The sequence below is a fragment of the Lacerta agilis genome, chromosome 13 (assembly GCF_009819535.1).
Source record: "Lacerta agilis isolate rLacAgi1 chromosome 13, rLacAgi1.pri, whole genome shotgun sequence".
Taxonomy (NCBI): Eukaryota; Metazoa; Chordata; class Lepidosauria; order Squamata; family Lacertidae; genus Lacerta; species Lacerta agilis.
In genome coordinates, this window is record NC_046324.1 from 18,930,724 (window position 1) to 18,950,603 (window position 19,880).

Genomic DNA, 19,880 nt, shown 5'->3' on the forward strand with positions numbered 1-19,880 from the left:
GCAACCTTTTTATAATAAACCAAAATCAGCTGCCTGAGGCAGCCGCCTCACTCAGCCTATTGTTAGGGCCGACTGTGCAAATGCCGTAATCTCAAAACCAATACGGAATGGAACTCCTCCACCTAGCACAAACACTATTATCAGCACACTGCAGAAAATGTTCAGGCATGGGTACAAAGCATTATAGCAATGACTTCATTCTCACGTAAGAACAGCATTGCTGGATTAGGCCAGAGGCCCATCTATAGTCCAGGATCCTGTTTTCTTGATGTTTGTGGGAAGCCTACAAGCAGGACGTGAGAGCAACAGCACTCTCCCTGTTTACAATTCAGAGGCAATTCTGAACTTGATGGGCCAAAGGTGTGACTTAGCATAAAGGCTGTTCCCTATCACCTAAGGCACCTTTCCCCATGGGAGTTGTGGTGGTCCGTAAGAACATAAAAAAGCCCTGCTGGATCAGATTGAAGGCCCACTTAGTCCAGTATCTTGTTCTCACAGTGGCTAACCAGATACCTTAAGGAAATCTTCAAGCAAGACATGAGTACAACAGTCCTCTTGCCACTCTACATTCCCAGTAATTCAGAGGCAGAACACAGTCACTGCACACGTGTCAAAGCTCACGAGATGCTCAGTGGATCTGTGCAGACCAGCTCTTACTGACATAGCTCTGGCATCAACAAAACACCCTCAGGGTGCACAGTCATCCAACAGGTGTGTCATCGCATATCCGCTGGAGAATAGAGCAGATGTAGAGATTACTTGTTCTCCATGTCTCTCAAAACTCCAGAGATACGTAAAACCACCGAGTTGATATTTTTCAAAAGGGGGAGAATGTTAGTCATGGGGTGCGCGTTTGTGCTTTTTGAGGACCACTGAAGAACCAGCTGCTTCCGAGGTCAGCTAGTGCTGTTAGTAATGGAAAGGTGCAGCAGTGCTGTGTTTCGGGAGGAATGAAGTCCATCCTTGTTCTCTGCAACCACCTCCACCCCAACTTTGTTTATCTGAAGATTGCCAGAAAAGATTGACAGCTCAGTGGGAGGCTGCATGCTTTGTATTGCTAGGTTCAATTCCAGGCAACTCCAGTTAAAAAAACTCTCTGGCAGCCAAGCTGGGGAAAGCCTCACCCTGCGTCTCCTTAGAGAATCACTGCTTATTGGAAGTGGGCAGTACTGGCCGTGCTGGACCAAAGGCCTGACTCAGGATAAAGCAGCTCAGTGTGTTTGTGTTCTGCTCCAGTTATTTATATCCAAGCTGCCATGGCACAGGGAAAGGGGAAGGTGCTATTAGTACACTCAAGGTGCAGTCACCACCAAACGCTGTATGAAGCAAGAAAGACAAAGAGCCACGTGTACTCACTGTCTGGTCCAGCTTGGCCAATGGTCATCAATGACATGGACTTAGTCAGTGGGGGAGAAACAGGAGTTGCAGTGAAGCTGAAGGCACGGGGCTGAGATCTTTGGCGTATCTGCAAAAAAACAAGACCGCAAAGCTGAACTACAAAACCCCACTGCACAAAAGGGGGCAGGCAACCTGTGGCCAAGAGGTCCAATCCCTGGCATGATCCCGTCTGAAGCCCTGGAGAGCTGCTTCCAGTCAGGGTAGACAATACTGAGCTAGACAGCTCACAGGAAATTCCCATCTGACTTCCAAAGCAGCAGACTCCAATCCCAAGCATGAGTTCTCCATTGTTCACCTGAGTCGATTTCTCCTGTGCAAGCTGAGACCCACCAAGTAAAAGGTTGTTTTAACTCTTTCCTCACCAGCATGAGCAAGCAACAACATCTTCAGCAGAGCTCTCCCCCTGTGCATCTTATCTGATCAGTCTCCATTGGCTGACTGCCTTGTGCTGGGGAGTTAAGCAGCTGTTAACGCTCACAACTGAGGAAGAAGAAGTTAAAGAGCCCTTTGCCTGGGTCTTTGCTTAGGCATGAGTGAAACCAATTTCATTTTTTTTTAAAAAATGGGGGGGTGTCCTCTGGAACTTGGGAACAGAAGAAACACTTGGTGAATCTAACGTCCTCCAACACTGTGGAACCAAAAGGGCTCCCCATTGTAGGACAACCTTACACACAGGTACAGACACTAAGTATCACACAAATGCTAACCAGGCACAACACAGAAAGGTGAATGCAGAGTAAATAGCTCAAAGTGGCACAAGCAGGCCAGTCAAAGCTAGCCACATGCTGTACAAGGGTCCCACACCACCACCCTAGAGTATCTCCCCAGGTGATATAAAAGGAAGAGGCGTAACACAGTGGCAGAGCATGTGCTTTGCATGCAGAAACTCCCAGGTTCAATCCCCAGCATCTCCACATAGTGATGAGAAACTCCTGCCTGAAATCCCAGAGAGCCACTGCCAGCCAGCATGGGCAATGCTGAGTGAGCTAAATGGACCGGCAGTCTGACTCTGTGCAAGGCAGCTTCTTCCTGTGCTCCTGTGAAATGGGCTTAAACGCGCAAGTTCGAAAAACTGCCCAGTTTTTATCTCCATAGCAGCCTTCCCTAACCTGGTAGCCCAAAACATGTGGAGCATACAACTCCCACCATCCTTTGCTACTGGTCATACTGGCTGGGAGCTGTAGTTCATCTGGAGGGCAGCAGGTTGGGCAAGGCTGAAAGTGATATAACAGCTTAAGAGAAGAGGGTGAATTATAAAAGCAGTGTCACAGAGTGGGAGGCAGGCAGACGAAATGAGGAACAACCTGGTAAAAATCTATTAAAGAAAACTGGAGTTCCCTTCTGGCAGGAAATGGTCCCCTTATGTCCTCACTACAACACGACTGTCATTCCTTTGACTCATGTCACTTCTGCCGATATCTGACTAGGCCACACTCAGACCATACATGGGAGCCACTGAGAGTTGTTAGGAAACCCATATATTCCCCTCACAGAGGTACAATTCCCAGAGTTCCCTGTGATTAACAACTCCTGTAGCTCTGGAGTATCCTCTCAGGGCCCTTAACAAACTACAGTTCCCAGAAGCCTTTGGGGGGGGAAGCCTTTACTGTTTAAAGTGGCATCAAAATAGTGCTTTAAATATATGGTGCGAATGTGGCCTGGATGGGCTACTTAGCTCACCGTAGATATAATACAGATGGTATTAAACTCTTAATGAAGGGGGGGGGGAGAAGAACCTTGTTTACCTGGCGGTTAAGACTTCTAATTGCCCCTTGCTCTAGTTCCAGCTCCTCTTCGTTGAGTGAGACTAGAGAACCACGCTCGTCATTTGCCAGGGGGCTTTGCCGGAGATCTTTGGTGTTCAGAGTTGCTGTTTCGAGGCTGGAGGGTGGCTTCTTAGTACCGTCACCCTCCCCAGCAAGGCCTTCTAAGCTGTAACTAAAGAGAGAGAAAACAGATCTCAAGCTTCTGCAGATTATTGGTGGATCAACATACAAGCTCACTGCATATCTGAGAGGACGCTTCCAATCAAAAATAGGTTTTAAAATCAGGGGTCGCCAACCTTTTTGGAGCTAGTGGGCACATTTGGAATTTTGAGGAAGTGCTATGGGCACCACTCATAAAATGGCTGCCACTGAGGCATGGCATAACACCAAACAACTGCCACATCTAAGTGAGCAGAAGAAGATAAAAGCAGGACCACAAAATGGTTCAACCATACTGCCCCCGCCCCCTAAACACATACTCAAAGCTAGAAGCTGATGCCTGCAGGCACCACTACATTGGCGACTCCTGGTTTAAATGATTGGGTTGCAAGCACACTCATATCTCATCTCATCTCCTTGGTTAGTTAACATGATCTACTGTTAGCGCAGTTAGCAGAAGAGACAACAACTGAATAGAATATACTGGAAAAGGGCTTCATTGGCTAGTTCAAACCCTGAACAGGCGCACTTCACACTGCAACAATTTCCTCAAGGTGAAAGATGCTGAAAAGAATGACCAGCTCAAAAATGGTATTTCGTTGGTTTTATGATTATGCTATATAGAAATGCTTGTCAAACTTTTTGAGAATTTTTTAAATATGTGTTTTCCTAGCAGCCCTTGACAGCATTATCCTCCTTGAATTTTTTCTAGCCCTCTTCTTAAGCCATCCATGATGGTAGCAATTGTGGCTGCGAATTCTGTATTTTTAAATATGCACTATGTGAAGAAGTTCTTCCTTTTGTCAGGCCCGAATATTCCAATGTTCAGATTGAATTGATGGTCCTGAGTTCCAGTATCAAACACAGCAACATACCCCTTCTTCAAGTTAGCGTGGAGGAGGGGCCACCACAAATTCTGGCTTGCCAAACTTTGAGCATGTGCTCAAAGGCTTCAAAACGAAGCCAACCAGACAGAGACTGAACAATACTCAAGTCAGCAGACACATAGTGACACCACAAGGCTACGAACACCACACCAGAAGCCGACAACTCGGGGTTTGCAAGCTCCCCCTACTGCTGCAGAACATTTATGTATACTCTACCTTCTGCCATTCAAATCAGCACCCATGGCAGTGCACTGGACATCAGAGGGACACCAGCTCAGACTGAGGACGCCAAAAGGCAAAAGAGAGAGCAAGAAGGCAGCCATTACAGGGCAGTCAGAGAGGCAGGTGCTAACAAATCCTGCTATCCATTAAAAGGAAAACGGCTCTTTTAAAACAAAGCACCTGATGCTCATTTGTTAATGAGGGAGAGTAGTGGACTGGCAGGCATGCCTCAGCTTTGCAGCAATGATGTCAGCAAGAGCTGCTCCCCCCCCCCCCCCCGGTTAACTTTGCACGGACCAGTTTGTGAATGGCTGGACATGTGCTCAACACATACTCTGCACAAAGAGGTCCCCTTCTTCTGATCTTAACATACGAGAGGGTCTGTAGCGAAGGAGGTGGTCTCTCCTTAGACAGTCAGAACTTGGGTGGGATAAGTCCTGGCCAACTGTGCCTCAGAGAAAGCTATGTCTATGTAATTAACTAAAACCTAGACTAGCTATTGGACGCGGGTGGCACTGTGGGTTAAACCAGAGCCTAGGGCTTGCTGATCAGAAGGTTGGCGGTTCGAATCCCCGCGACGGGGTGAGTTCCCGTTGCTCGGACCCTGCTCCTGCCAACCTAGCAGTTCGAAAGCACATCAAAGTGCAAGTAGATAAATAGGTACCGCTCTGGCGGGAAGGTAAACGGCGTTTCCGTGCGCTGCTCTGGTTCGCCAGAAGCGGCTTTGTCATTCTGGCCACATGACCCGGAAGCTGTACGCCGGCTCCCTCAGCCAGTAATGCGAGATGAGCGCCGCAACCCCAGAGTCGGACACGACTGGACCTAATGGTCAGGTGTCCCTTTACCTCTAGACTAGCTATTGGGTGAGCTGTTCTGATGTCACAGAAAACCCACAAACACTGCAGATCCTAGGGAAATTTCAGTCCACAGAATATTGACCAACAGGGGGGGGGCACGGTTAGTGAGAGAAAGAGAACAGCCAGTTTGGATGGGACAGCCCCAATGGAAAGGATATGGCTGAGAGAAATAGGGGTAGGAGTGAGTTTAGGAGACAAGAGAGTTTAACAGATAAGGCACCCAGTAGACAGGGTAATTGAGAATCATGGAACCTTGGGAAAGAATGAACGGAGGAGGTGGAGTTCTGAATGGATGGATAATTCATGAAGGTGATTAATGGAACAGACACATGAGAGGGAGGGTTGAGGAAGAACATCACCCAGGAATAGGGATAGCAGGAACTGTGTATTATTGGCACTGAAAGGAATGGAAAGGCAGAACAAAATCTATGAAAACTACAGAACTGTGGGCCAAAAAAGTCTATTTAGGGGACCAGGAAGAAGGGGGGTGTGCCTGAATACTGAAACAGTTCAGTTATGTTTGGGCTGCAGACCTTTATTTAAAAGTATGTCTAAACTCCCAAATGTTTTTAAAATCTCTAAGTGGTGTACACTGTGTACAATATACAAATATCCATTACAACAAAAATACAGCCTAAAAATCAATGAAGCAGAATAAAAACATAAAAGCATATAAAAGCAATTCAAACAGATTCAGGCATATAGAACAGGGTCCAATCTTATGGGTCAGGGATAGTCTCGCCAAAAGGTTAAGTTTTTATAAGGCATCTGAAGCAACTTTTGTATGCATTATTAACGCAATCGTGCACTAAATGTTTTGAGACTGACATTTTGCCTTTTCTTTAATGGGTCTTACACAGTATACCATGGCAGGAGTCCTCCTCTTTCAGCATTTAAAGCTCAACAAAATGTTAAACAGTGGGTGATGATAATAATAATAATAATAATAATAATAATAATAATAATAATAATAATAGGCAGTCAATTTTCTAAGCCACCTTCTGCCAAATTTGTAGAAACATGTTTTGCAAAAATCACCACTCAGGCATGGGATGCCCTATTAATTCTGGCAGGATTAGGCTTGCTGAGGTTTTTTGGTACGGAAATCTACAAATCTGCCTCAAGCAGCGTGTTTAAATTTAAATTAAGAGGGTGGAGGAAAAATTCGTTGAACACAGAACGTAACAAAAAACAGGGAGCAGGAACAGACTTATATGCCCCCAGCTTTCAGGGGAGTTAGACTGTTTTTGTTTTGTTCTTAAAGGAAAGTTTGCACTGTCTCAAACTTGAGGGGGGAAGCTGCTAATTGGCATAAAAGCAGGAAGTTAGTAGCCATTCAAATGCAACATGGTTAGTGAGCATCTGAGTATGGTGCTGTACCTTCTCCTATGGGTGGGAGGCTTCCTTACACCATCCCCCAGCACTCGCATTGAACTGAAAATGAATCATGGACAATGGTCAGTCAGCAATGACAAAGGCGCAACATGAACAAATGAGAAATCCCCCAGACTGGGATTGGCTGGGGAAGTGCTGGGTAAAAGAATGCGGCATAGGAAGCGGAGAAAGGCAACGTGTAAATAAGGGCACGGGGAAGGGAGTCTGTGAGGGCTCCAAATGCATGTTTTATAAAGCTCCGGCAATGTACCCAGAGAGCAGTAAGAAAGTCACCTTGGGTCTAAATCAACAGAATCAAAGGGTGAAGCATTTGCAGGACCAGTTCCACTTGTGAACAAAGGTGTAGGAGAGTTGTACGCTTGGATACCAGGCATAGGGAGCCTGAGGCCCAGGGGTCTCCAAGCCTCTCTGTCTGGCCCTTGGGCTCTCCCAGGCCCCCTCCCCTCCCCTCCCCAACTAAACCCCAAACTAGCTGTGCTTTGTGCTCTCTTCTTTTGCAGGTTGGAAAGTATCCTTGAACTCAGATAGCGCTTGCCTCAATGGAAGATAAGAGAGGGATACAGAAACTAGCAACAATTTGCATTTTTGCTTTTCGTGTTTCAGCCTCTGGCCCTGCCTACTGGCTGGAATGTGGCCCCCAGAAGGCTGACGCTAGGGGAATGTGGCCCTCGGACAGATAGAGGTTTCCCATCCCTGTTCTACACACATGGGAAAAGCAACATGTCAGGGTGAAGGTTCAGAATAACCTGACATGCTATTTTTCTACGTGCATGGAGGGTGTTCTCACCATCACATGATCATGGGCATGAGCAGATTTTGTTCTTTATTCTGCTTATTGTATTTACTGACACTCAGTCTGTTGATTTAAATCAGGGTGGACCCAAGCAATTTTAATTGCCCCCAAAGCCATCCCAGAATTATATGCATGGATTTCAATTTCATAATAAGAATATATATATTGGAAAAAACAGGTGCACAAACTTCAGTCTGCACTCACTTTTAAATTTAGCTTTGGCATGCAGCCCATGGAGGGTTTGCAGTGAGGCAATATGGCTCTCAGATTAGAAAAAATACACCTCCCCTGCTTTAAATGCACAGCAATGGTGTCAGATGACCCACCCCCCAACTACCTGCCAAATGCCTTCCTTAATCTTGAAGCCTGAAGTGTTACCTGCTTTGCACCTGTAAGCTCATCAGCCACTCCCCCCCCCCCGCCCCAGTGCATGAGGGTGAGTAATAATGAGGCAATAATACAAGTCATGAGAATCACTTTGTCCTAAGAATCCTACTAGGTTATAATCACACCATTGATTGTACACAATCTGGCTTTCTAGTATTCTGTCAATTTTCTTCAGCTATCCCGTTTTTACTTGATCACACACAAACAACCTGAAATTAAAGGTTTCCGGCTGCCCCATAGTGACAGACAACGGGGGGGGGGGGAAACAGCTTCACTTCAATCTGTAAAACCTAAAGTAACATCTGGGGTTGGATTTTATGGCAAAGAGCTAAGTAGCTATCTGTTTGCTTCTCTTCATGCCATGACGGAACTGGTGCAGTCCAGCAATACACTTCTACCAAGCAGACATGCAGAGGAGGGAATCAAGCAATCCGCTCCTCTTAAAGCAAACTGTTGCATTTCCATGTGGGTTGCCAAGAAGGGCTTTCCTTCCTCAGTAGCTAGGATACAAGAGCCACCTGCCCCCCCCCCCGCTCTAATCCATTCACTCACCTGTGTGACACTTAAGACAAAAGGCTGCTTTAATCCTTTCTGTGGCTTGCTGCGACCCAAGCGCACACATTCCAAAACCAGGGACTCGTGCTTGCACTTGTGGGACACATATTCTGACCTCTCAAATTGAAACAGAAAGTTTTGCTCTGGGACTGTACAAATACACGTGACACCTCACCGTTGGCAAGTGCAACTTTCGTTTTCTTGAGAACTTGGGAGAAAAGGGGGCAGAATCTGTGACCATCACCCTTGGAGAAGTTCAGAAAGCAGTGCAAAGTGTCTCTCTGCTTTCTGAGCTTCTCCGTGGCTCAGTGCAGCAGGGAAGAGATAGCCACACATGCCTCCAGATTGTGGAAAGAGGCATGTTATATTATTCAGAGTGCGTCCAAAGTTTAGTCAAACACGACAGACAAAACCCCTGGTCTGTGGCATGCATAATTTTGTCTGGCTTCTAAAGCTGGCCCTAGTTTTTGCCCCCCCCCCATATTCTACTATGCTGCATGTATTTATGCTAACAATTTGTTTTTTTGGGGGGAGGGGGGTAATCATAATCAGTTTTGTCAGTAACAAAAATATCCAGCCAGTATTTCTACAAATGAGAGGTGGACATGCTACTGTTTTGTCTCAATACAACTTCATGGGTAGATAATTTCTAGCTAATAAACACTGTGTGTCAGCTAACTGAATTTACTCACTGGAACCCATAAAATTATATTTTATGCTCAAAGGTCAAAATAATGTGGTTGGGGTTTTTTAAAATGACATGGCGACTGACTGTCACCGAATTCCCCCCCCCCCTTAGAACTCAAGCAATAAAAGACAGTGGTGCTTTTGCTGACCTTAAAACTGTCTTACTGCAGCCTTGTATTTAAGAACTAGCCAGTAACGACAGGCAGGAAAGTGAGCAGGCTGGCAAGGGAGGGACCGATCCTTCTAACCCACTTGGTTTCTGTGCTCGCTGCAGAGGAAGTAAAGCATCTTCCCTCCACATCCAGCACAGCAGCTCCACAGGCAGGAGCGGGGAGACAGATCACCCCGTCCCTCTTTCACTAGTTTGCTTGGTAGAAGGCTATTTTTAACACTGCTTTGAGAAATTGATTTTCACGCTGGCTGCAGAAAAAGGAGCTCTCATTCTTCCACATGGAAATATCAGCTACTGTTCCCTTAGCTGGTTAGTAAAAGAGTAATAAAACAGTAATAAAAAATACTGGGTTGTATTCAACTAAGTCCTGCTCAGAGTAAGACCACTGGGTGGTATTCACTGGACCTGAGCTAGTCCTGTCTGGATCTACTCTGAGTAAAACATCCTTGCATACCGCCCCAAAATTGCAGGCTAATAATTTTCATGGGCTTCTTTGCAAGGCTGCCTTACTGCCCTCCCCCCCGAAAAAAAGATCACAAGGCTGAAGTTGCCACAGCTATGGATCACTGGGTGCCCACATCCAAGAGGCCTTTACTCACCTTCGATGGTTCATCTCAGCCTCGTGGCTGCCATTCTTCCCAGGGCCCCAGCTATGCCGGCGGAAAGGAGACAACGGCCTCATGGAGCTCTTCAGGGCAGAGGCAGGAGGGGGCACGTCCGTGATGCTGTCCAGCTCTTCATCCAGCTCCCCGGAGACGCCAGCTTCACCATCTTGGCCCTCGGCGCTTGTTGCCATGTTGAAGCAGCTGCCATCTAGGCTGCACCGATCTTTGGGCCTGCTGAAGCCTAGCGCCTGAGGGAGGGAGATGTCACTCCCAAGAGATGAGTTCCTTTCTAGGGACAGCGTATCGTCGGCAGAGAAACTAGAACTTGTGCTATCGCCCGCTGACTGCTCCTCTTCGGGCTGCTGTGAAGCAGGGGTGGGAGCAGAGGAGGAGGACGACAAAACAAGCAGAAACTGTATTAATCTATTTAAAATAATTTGCAGATAATCAAGGCTGCATGCAATATTTACACAGACCTACATGGCACAGTGAGATAATGAGTTATTTGAAACATATGATCCACACATAGTTATAAAAGTCTTAAAACTACAACCAAATCCATCAAACACCAGCTGAAGGTTGCTGAACGTCTTGTAGCCTTTACAGAAACAAAGAAGAGAGGATCTTCTTTTAGGGGGTGGGGGAGACCTGTTCCAAAAGTTGAAGCCCACTGCAGTAAAACCCCTGCTTCTCACAGCCACAGTGAAGAAGGTGAAGACAAACCCTGCTGGATCAGGCTGAAGGCCCATTTAGTCCAGCAGCCTGTTCTTACACTGACTAGCTACCTAGATGCTTATGAGATGCTCACAAGCAGGAGATGAACACAGTGACATTCTCCTGGCCTAGGATGCCCAGTAACTGGAATGCAGAGACATAATGCCTCTGGCATTGGAGGTGACATTAGAATTTTAGGAATTCCAGGTGCCGAAATCCCAAGGAAGTAGAAAAGACTATTTATGGATGCAACCACGGCTGCGCAGATGTTATTGACCCAGAGATGGAAAGAAGATAAAGTCCCTACTAGAGAAGAATGGCAGATCAAGTTGATGGATTATGCTGAAATGGCTAAAATGACTGGGAATCAGAAATCAGGAAGACCAAAATTTTAATAAGGAATGGGGAAAATTTTAAATTTATCTTAAAAACCATTGTAAACAGTTAAAATCGTTAGTAGGATTGGAATAACCATTGTAGTTTAATGGTGAATTTGGATACAATGGAGAGGTAAAATGTTTGGATTACAGTATTATAAAATATCCAGGAGGAAATGACTAACAATAGGACCCACAAAGGGGAGGAGGGAAGTCCAGAAAATTATCTGGAATCTTGTTTCTATGTTGTATATGTTGGATATGTGACTGTAAAATTTTAATCTGAATACCAAATAAATAAATCTATATTTTCAAAAAGACATTGGAGGTGGATCTCATCTCCTCCAGGAGCATGTATAAGCCCCTTGGAAAGCCTTCTCTACATCTCACAGGAAAGAATTCCATAGTTAAACTATGTGCTTTCCATGCTGGCGCTGTTCATATTGGAGGGCCACAGCTCAGTGGTAGAGCATCTGCTTGCAAGCAGAAGGTACCAGATTCAATCCTCAGCATCTCCAGGTAGAGCTGTGTGTATCCCTTTGGCTGCAACCTTGGGAGAGCACCTGTCATTCAATATACACAATACTGAGCTAGGTGGACCTATGGTGTAAGGGTCTTCCCTGACCATTGAGGTTGTTGACCGGGGCTGATGGGAGCTGGAGTGCAAGAACATCTGGATGGGTGACAGGTTTTGCATTCCTAGCCTACTATCAATTTGCAAGAGATTGTCAACAACGCCTCAAGGAAAGCTGCAGATTAACAACACGCCACCCTAGGTACTCCTATTTCTCATATAAAAGCAAATCAAAATCAAAATCTAGCTGCTCTGTGGGTAGACATTTGATTTAAAACTTGTAAAGGTTTTAAATATTTCACAGCCAAGTTCTGAGATTAGTATTTGGCAGATGCCGTTGGCTTTCTTTCTCTTTTTCTGAATCTTTTTTGAAGTATGACATAGGGTATAACTGTTCAGGATAGCTAGATTTTTAGTCATGTGTTTTAAAGATTATTATTTTTTGACCATGTAACTTCCATTATATTTTTAAGAATCATGGTACTAATATTGCCCCTTTTTGTCTACAACTCCTGAAGGAGTTCTTAACTCTGAAACACCGAGAGCCAGAGCTTCCTCCTGCTTTGTTAACCTCGGGCCCCAAATTAAATTTAGAAAGATGAGGCAGCATAGATAGCTAGGAAGGGTGATCTCACTGGGAACCAGCTCTCCCGGTGGGGATTTACAAAACCCTTGCCCGTTATTTACAAGACAACGTAAAGAAGAAGTGCCTCCCACATCCTCCTTACATAACTGTGACTTTGCACAGAGATGTTAGTTTGAAAGAAATCCCCTTGAGCATATTTTATGCATAAACTGACATCAATACTGCATGCAGCATAAGACTGCAGCCTCAACACATCACATGGCTGGATGGGTCACAAACCTTACATGAATATTGTTGGAAGAGGTTGTTTTTGAATCCAGGATTTTTTCCATCGCAGTAAAATCAGTAAGATGCCACTTAGATTGCAATTAGCATGGTGCGGTTATTACAGTGTTCACAAGGACCGAGAAGACCCAGGTTCAAATCGTGACTTGGCCAAGAGGCTCACTGGGTGACATTGGGCCAGTCACTATTTCTTTTTTTTCTTTTAAAAATTATTATTATTATTATTATTATTATTATTATTATTATTATTAATTTTATTTACAACATAAATCCACCACAACTGTAATAAATAATAATATTGCATCCTCACCAACTCTGAGCTAATATCCTGTGAAACTTCCTAGATTTGTTTCAAGGAACTGTAGACACCTCCTGAAATCTCTTACTGCCTTTCTTTTTAAGAACACAAGACCAGCCTGCTGGGTCAAGACCACTGGCCCATGTAGTCCAGCATCCTGTTCTCAAGGTAGCCAATCAGATGCCTGCGGGAAGTCTGCAAGCTGGACATGAGCACAACAGCACTGCACACATGGTGGTTTCATGCAAGGATTATCTGCATTCAGATGAAGGGATGGCGGCAGTTGGGTTAGAGATGTTGGAAGATGGAGTTAAGTTCAGGAGGAGTTTGACAAATGCTAGAATTAGAGTATCATTGTGATCTACCAAGTGATCTTGCTTAGGAGGCGCACACCCTTTCACCAGACACAGGTTGACAGGTGAACCTGAGAGCCAAGGACAGTGCTGGTGTCAAGGCCTAGAATCTGTTTTTAGGCCTCTGCCAAAATGCAGGACAGTCTGCAGATGGGTGAGACAAGAGACGTGCTGCAAACATGGATCTCCACAGAGCATGAACCAAAATGCACATCAGTGGTCAGATTGAGAAAGAGACAAAGAGGGCCGAGGCAATCGTTTGGGCTACTCAATGACCACAAAGTTGCTCAAACTGAGATGTTGGTTTGGATGTGAGGGCTTTGTAAGACCAGGGGGGATTCCTGTTCCCTTTGGGTCAGCTGTTCATGTTTGGGGAAAGTATCAGCTGACCATATTCCAGCTAAAACTGCAGCCTGTTTTGTTTTTTTATTTATATACTGCTTAATTGTAAGGGGATGGGAAAAGACCTCTAAGCAGTTCACAATAAATGTGAGATACTGCTTGCTAATACTGCTTCCAGGCACCCTCTCCTTGCTCAGTTACAGTCAGGGCTCAGGGAAGCATATGACACTCCCTGGGTAATGGTGAAGCTCTCTTGGAATGGCTTCTGTCACATCCTGGGTTACCCTCTTGGGATGATGTCACTGTTCATCATCTACTTGCAGAGGGAGAAGGAATGAATGCCTCATGCAGCTTCCCTGCTCTCACAAGCAATAATTGAGAGGACAGCAATGTGGTTTCCCCAAACAAACTTTGGCCAGCTCCAATTGCAGCCCCAATAACAGACCATTTATGCACCCCAGCACATAATCTGAGGATGCACCGAAAAAGGTAATGCAATAATAGGTGCTTTGCAAGCAGTTCCGAGAACACTCTCATCTGGTTTCACTACTGCGCTCCAAATATTCTACTTATAAACAACTTCCTTTTCAATTCTTTGGTGCTACATTACACAGATGCACGTTAAAAAACAAAAGTCTCTCACAGAGAACAAGACAGAATAGAAAACCGTTGCAGCAAAGCCAACTATTAGGAGATTTTTTTGTGTATGGGGGGAAAAAAAATCTGAATTGCATTAGTGGTAGTTGATTCCCCCCCCACCTTTTTTCCACCCCCCACCCCCGGCCAGAAACCAAAGCCAGAATTTTACAGATGAAAATTACAATTCATCTCTATGCCTCACCCTTTCCTCCGGCACTCCCTGGGTTGTGCACACAGCTGAAGGAGTTGGAAAGTCGTTTCCCAACTCCATGTCCAGAACTTTTAGTCTGCTGGCCAGACGCCCTGTGGCTCTTGTCAATGCTCATCAAAGCACCACCGAGCACAGCACCTATTTCTGCAAGGACCTGCACGCTTTATAGTTTCAACATAGCACATTTTCTAGCTTGTACAAAGGACTCTGAAAAGAAATTAGGTCTTGGAACACTAAGGTCACTGGACGTTCAAGGGTCTGCTGGGGAAAGTGACTGGGGCGGGGTGGGAGAGGGAGAGAGGCTTTAACAGAGACGACTGCAGGAAATGACATTAGCGAGCGTGATTCACTCAGATGGGAGAATGTCGCAATGTCTGCCCATAGCACTGAGTGATCATTCTGAGAAAGGATAATGAAGAATAAATCCATTGTGCACAAACAATGGAACCCAGCCCGGGCCATTGCACTGGTGTTGCTGAGTGCGTATCATATCGCCAGATCTTCCCAAGATACTTGCTACAGGGCATTTCACAGGGACTAATAATCTCTTAATAAACATCTGTGAGAACAGGATGCTAGACTAGGTGGGCCACTGGCCTTATGCAGCAGGGCTCTTCTTGTGTTAAGAGTTTCATTTAGCTGCATCTATGCAGCACCAAAAAAAGCAATAATCAAACATGACCGAGACTCAAGCCTTACCTTCCCGAAGTCCACCTCGTCCACCCCATCTCCTGAGAGAGGAAAGAGATCAGATTCACTCTCAGATCTTCTTTTAAGTATGTCTTGCGATGAGGTACAATCTCCACTTAGTCCATCTTCTAGGAAATTATCACTTTCTGGGGAGGGGGAAATGAAGGGGGTGGGGAATGTATGGCAGTTTGAGATTGCTCACCAGACTAATGCAAGTGTCATTCAAGAGCTACAGTAGCATAAACACCAAAATTTAAAATACCATTGAACTATGGTTCTTCTCCCCCCCATTCCAAGGAATAATAATAAAAAAGCTTAACATTTCTATAGCATCTTCTGGAGTTGAAAGCACCTCACAATCAAGGGTTATTAAATCAAGAACCCTTGCAATAACCCTGTAAGGTAGGCCAATGTTCTTCCATGCTAAGAAAAAGAAGTAAATTCTGCACCCAGGAAATCCCAGATCTGCATTAAGAAAAGCTAAAACTCTGACTGTGGCATGTATTCCTTTCTGCAGATTTGCAAGATTTCTCATATTCAGCCCATTTCTGAAAATTGTCATTCTGCATACTTTAGGCTGCAGTCCAATAGCTCTGAGGAAGATCAAGTCTTCCCTCTCTGAGGGGAACAGAGCTCTGACATCAGAGAGGGGACTCCAATGAGAGATCCTGCTTCCCTGCCACTACCTGATCCACGGATGTGCTGGCCCCAACCACCAAAGTTGGAGTTCTAACACTGGTGGGACCCCAAAAAGGGTGCACCAGGGAAGGACCCAAGGCCATCTGGGTCCCAACATGCCCCTAAACTGGGGAGAAATACAGGCAAGTTCAGGAGTTCAGCCAAATCTCTTCTTCTTATTTTCCTTCCATTGTTCCCATTGGGAAAGTTGTTTTTTTTTCTTTTTAAACAAAGCTGCAAACAGAGTTGAACCTTTCTCCGTCTTCACAACGCATGCTACTAAAGCCAAGCCAAATAGGAATCTTATCCATCCATCTCTCTGGCTTCACAGATTCTACCCACATCTTTCAAGTACAGTATATCTTCCCAACCATAAGGACTAGAAACTTTACTTAAAAAAAAACCAAAACCTGAGCTTCCCAGAACTGCGTATTCTGTTCTCTTGTAGAATCATGGCATAGACACATCCCTGCCATTAAACAACATCAGCATTGTTGTTCCCATGTTGCAGACTATGGCTGCAACACAGCTAGGCTTCCTTACAGCTTGCATAGCAATTCTTTGGCTGTGAGATTTTAAACAACAACTCAACTCACATTTTGGGATTCGGCAAACCCGCCATTCTCAATGCAATAGGCCTATTTCACGCACCAGAAAAACTCTGCTGAGGAAGATGAGTGCCAGGAGTGGAAATACTGGCATTCCACAGAGGAGCTTCCACACCACGGAGGGAATAGCTGTTTTATTTTATCAGGTGCAGTTTCTTTCCCTGCACCTTCTCCACTTTCAACCCAACCTTGGCAAGTCTGGGTTTCTTTTCCATTGTAAGTGGGAAGGGGGAAAGCTGGGATATGTATGGGTTGGGGGGGGGGGAGAGAGAGATTGAGAGAGGCAGGGGCGGGAGAGAAGACGTAACAAACTGCAAGCCAGCATTCCCACCAAATCCAGCTGGCAATTTAACAGACCATGTCCCACCACATTCCAGACGGAAAAACAAGCCGGCTCCGCAAGAAAGCTTAGATGGAAAATTGAAAAGGACGTTCCAGGCTGGCCACTGGGCACATACCTTGTCCAAAGAAGTTAATCAACTCACGTGCTGAGAAAAGGTACAGCTAGGTCAGCAAGAGGGCATGAGGAAGGTATGAAAGAAAGCACATCTGCCCTCCTAGTAGTAGTAGTAGTAGTAGTAGTAGTAGTAGTAATACTAATAATAATAATAATAATAATAATAATAATAATAATAATAATAATAATGGGAACTGTACCTTACCCCTCACACGAACTACAATTTCCATCACTCTTAACAATCTACACTTCCCAGAATATGGGGAGGGGGAGCAAAAGTGTTTCAGGTGTGATTTAAATGTGTATACAACCTCTCACCCCGCTTTAACCCTCACAACGTTTGTCAAAATCACTTTACTAATCTAATACAGTTGTACCTTGGTTCTCAAACGTCTTGTGACTCAAACATTTTGGCTCCCAAAGGCCGCAAACCCAGAAGTGAGTGTTCCGGTTTGCAAACGTTTTTTGGAAGCTGAAGGTCCGACACGGCTTACGTGGCTTCCGATTGAGTGCAGGAAGCTCCTGCAGCCAATCGGAAGACACGCCTTGGTTTTCGAACGTTTTCAGAAGTTGAAAGGACTTCCAGAACGGATTCTGTTCGAGAACCAGGGTACAACTGTAGTGGGATCATATTGACTCTTTGTCACTGTTTTTAAAAAGACATGTATAAAATGAGATGCATTTGACAATGGCCTGCGTCCAGGCACAATACAAAACCATGGTTCCCTGCTATGAGAAGGATGGGGAATCTGAGGTCCTCCAAATGTTGTTGGACCACAACTTCCATCATTCCTGACCATTGGGCCATGATAGCTGGGCTGACGGGAGCCCAGCAACATCTGTTAAGTCCCAGGCTCTCTGTGTGAACAAGCCACAGCAAATCTTAGCGCATCGCAGGTGGTGACAGGAAGCTTTTCCTTCCAATTTTAAAAGCACACCACAGTTCCCTGTTACATCCAAACATGGGAAAATGTGGTTGTTGTTTTTTTTAATAAATAAAAAAAATATTGAGCTACTGAGCAAACCAGGATCAGAAACCGGGGTGTTTGATCCTAGCTTCTTCTCACTAACAAGAGTTTAAATAACCACAGATTCCCAAGCTGAGATGTAACAGGGAACTGTGGCTTGCTGAAAATGAGAAGCAACAGTTTCCCATCTACTTCTCTGGTGCATGGAAGGAGAGGGGGGAAATGTGCAAGTCAATGGCTTGGTAGGGTGTTATTTGTGTAGTATAAAACCATGGCTTCTCATTGCCTCCAAAATGGTCTACCGATTCCAAATTAATGTAAAAATATGAATGTGTATTAAGCATTATTTTCAGGAGAGCGCTGGAGATAGGAATGGAACTATGGTACTGGATGGCATCTAGGACTGTAATAACCCCATATACCTTTGTTGTGCTTTTCCTCCTATAACTCTAGAACTCCTGCAAATGTGATTTTAAAAACACACACCCAGAGAATGAATTGTTGAAACCTCTTTATGATGGATGATGGAGTTAAAATAACATAATTACTGGCATGAAAGGATGTCTTTCATCAAATCTGGGCAAGTCAGACCCCAAATACCTTGGAAATGCAACTTGCTATTTCCTTACAATCGTTTAAAAATTGGGGCCCAAGTGACCACAATGCCCTTTTACTGAAAGCCTCAAACCATACACACATGCCAGGCTTGAAACACCAAAGGGCAATTAAAGCCTCTACTATGGAAGAACAAAGGGAGTTATGAAGCAGCACAGGTTTCAGGGAAATTGCTTTTCTCCCACTAGAGTTAGTTATGACCAGAAACTTGTAGAAGGAATCAGAAACAAAGAAGTGTTGAGAAATGGGTGTGGGGGGAAGAGAATAATTTGTCCTATGTGTGCGGAGAACTTTCCAAACCCAAAGGTTGCTTTGGAAGTGTACCATGTCTTCTCGGGTAAAACCTGGTTTATTTGGGGGGGGGGGGTGTTATTGCCTTTGCTTTAAGTGTGTGCCTGTGTTGTGCAATCTGAGCTCGTCTCCACCTCTACTGATGGCTTGATAAGCCCCTACCAATGAGAACACCATCACAACAAAGCTGGAAGGATGACAAGTTCCTAGCACACGTGCCACGGGTTTCCTGAGCACGAGCGATCTAGGGCTTGCATCCGTCAACATCCATCACTTGCTAAGCTCACAGCAAAACGACACTGGGGACCTTTCCAATGCAGAGACTGGCAGAGGCTCCCTGGTCTAAAACTGCAGCAAGAATGAGGTGGTTCAAGGCCAGGGAGGGGAGAAGACATGGCTGTACCTCAAACAGCATTTGGGGAAATCTATTGTCACTTTTATACATTTCCCACCATATTTTAGTACAAGTCTTTACAAGGTGGCTCACAATCAAACAACTCGCTTGTTTTTAAATGCTCTTCTATGTTAAAAACTTCCTGCAACAGGAAACCAGCATAGCAGGCAAAGGACTAATCAAGAACCTCTACCATTGCTGTGCTAGTTCTCTATCTGTAGAGAGGTGTCCTCTCCCCTCCCCTTTAAAATAAATAAATAAAAGGAAGCATTTTAAAAATATAAGGCCCTGGACAACCTGTGGCCCAGTCACCTGAGAGAAGACCTCCTTCCCATCCAAGTTGGTTGGAATCTCAGGATCTCTTGGTTGTTCTACCAACTGCACAGCTACATCTTGCAGTGACCAGGAGGTGGGTGTTTTCTGCTGTGATGCTCCACCTTCGGAATCACCCCCACACACACACACACACCAAATGTAAGACAAGCACCATCCATGTCAAAGTCCCAGCACCTTTTAAAGATTCACCTGCTCACCCAAGCATTTGCTGATGTGTTTTGTTATTACTACATCATCTTGCATGACCTAAGAGGAAACAGGGTTTGCCCATTGAGGTGCAGCTTCTATTAAGACTGTCCCTTTCCACAAGGCAGGACTGTTCCGCATACAGAAAAGGTTCTACCATCTTGCCAGCAACGATAGCAGCCGGGAGGTTATGCGACCACCAAAGGGCATATTTAATATAAACTCAGTTTGCAGGGTGATAATATAATGCCGGCTGCTTCTTCAGCATTTATTCCGAGCTGCTTGCAGGGAGGTTACATGGCATTAAGTCAAGCAATTTTGATCCCTTGTGTTCTAATGCAATTTCCCATCACTTTCCTTACAGCAAAAAGCCCAATTTTGGGGGGGGGGGGAGA

At 45.1% G+C, this 19,880-nt stretch overlaps 1 protein-coding gene across 6 annotated transcripts in view; it reads right to left on the bottom strand.

The window, feature by feature from the left end:
• Positions 1-19,880, bottom strand: part of AKAP13 (A-kinase anchoring protein 13) — a 117,628-nt gene that overhangs the window by 53,594 nt on the left and 44,154 nt on the right. For 3 of the 6 annotated variants that reach the window (XM_033166804.1, XM_033166802.1, XM_033166807.1), the window contains 6 exons: positions 14,962-15,098; positions 9,878-10,245; positions 6,670-6,723; positions 4,427-4,489; positions 3,144-3,336; positions 1,357-1,465 (listed from right to left, as the gene is read on the bottom strand). In XM_033166804.1, coding sequence (XP_033022695.1) covers positions 1,357-1,465; positions 3,144-3,336; positions 4,427-4,489; positions 6,670-6,723; positions 9,878-10,245; positions 14,962-15,098 — 924 coding nt within the window. The remainder of the gene's footprint in view (positions 1-1,356; positions 1,466-3,143; positions 3,337-4,426; positions 4,490-6,669; positions 6,724-9,877; positions 10,246-14,961; positions 15,099-19,880) is intronic. The other 3 variants (XM_033166803.1, XM_033166805.1, XM_033166806.1) reach the window with 3 other exon arrangements.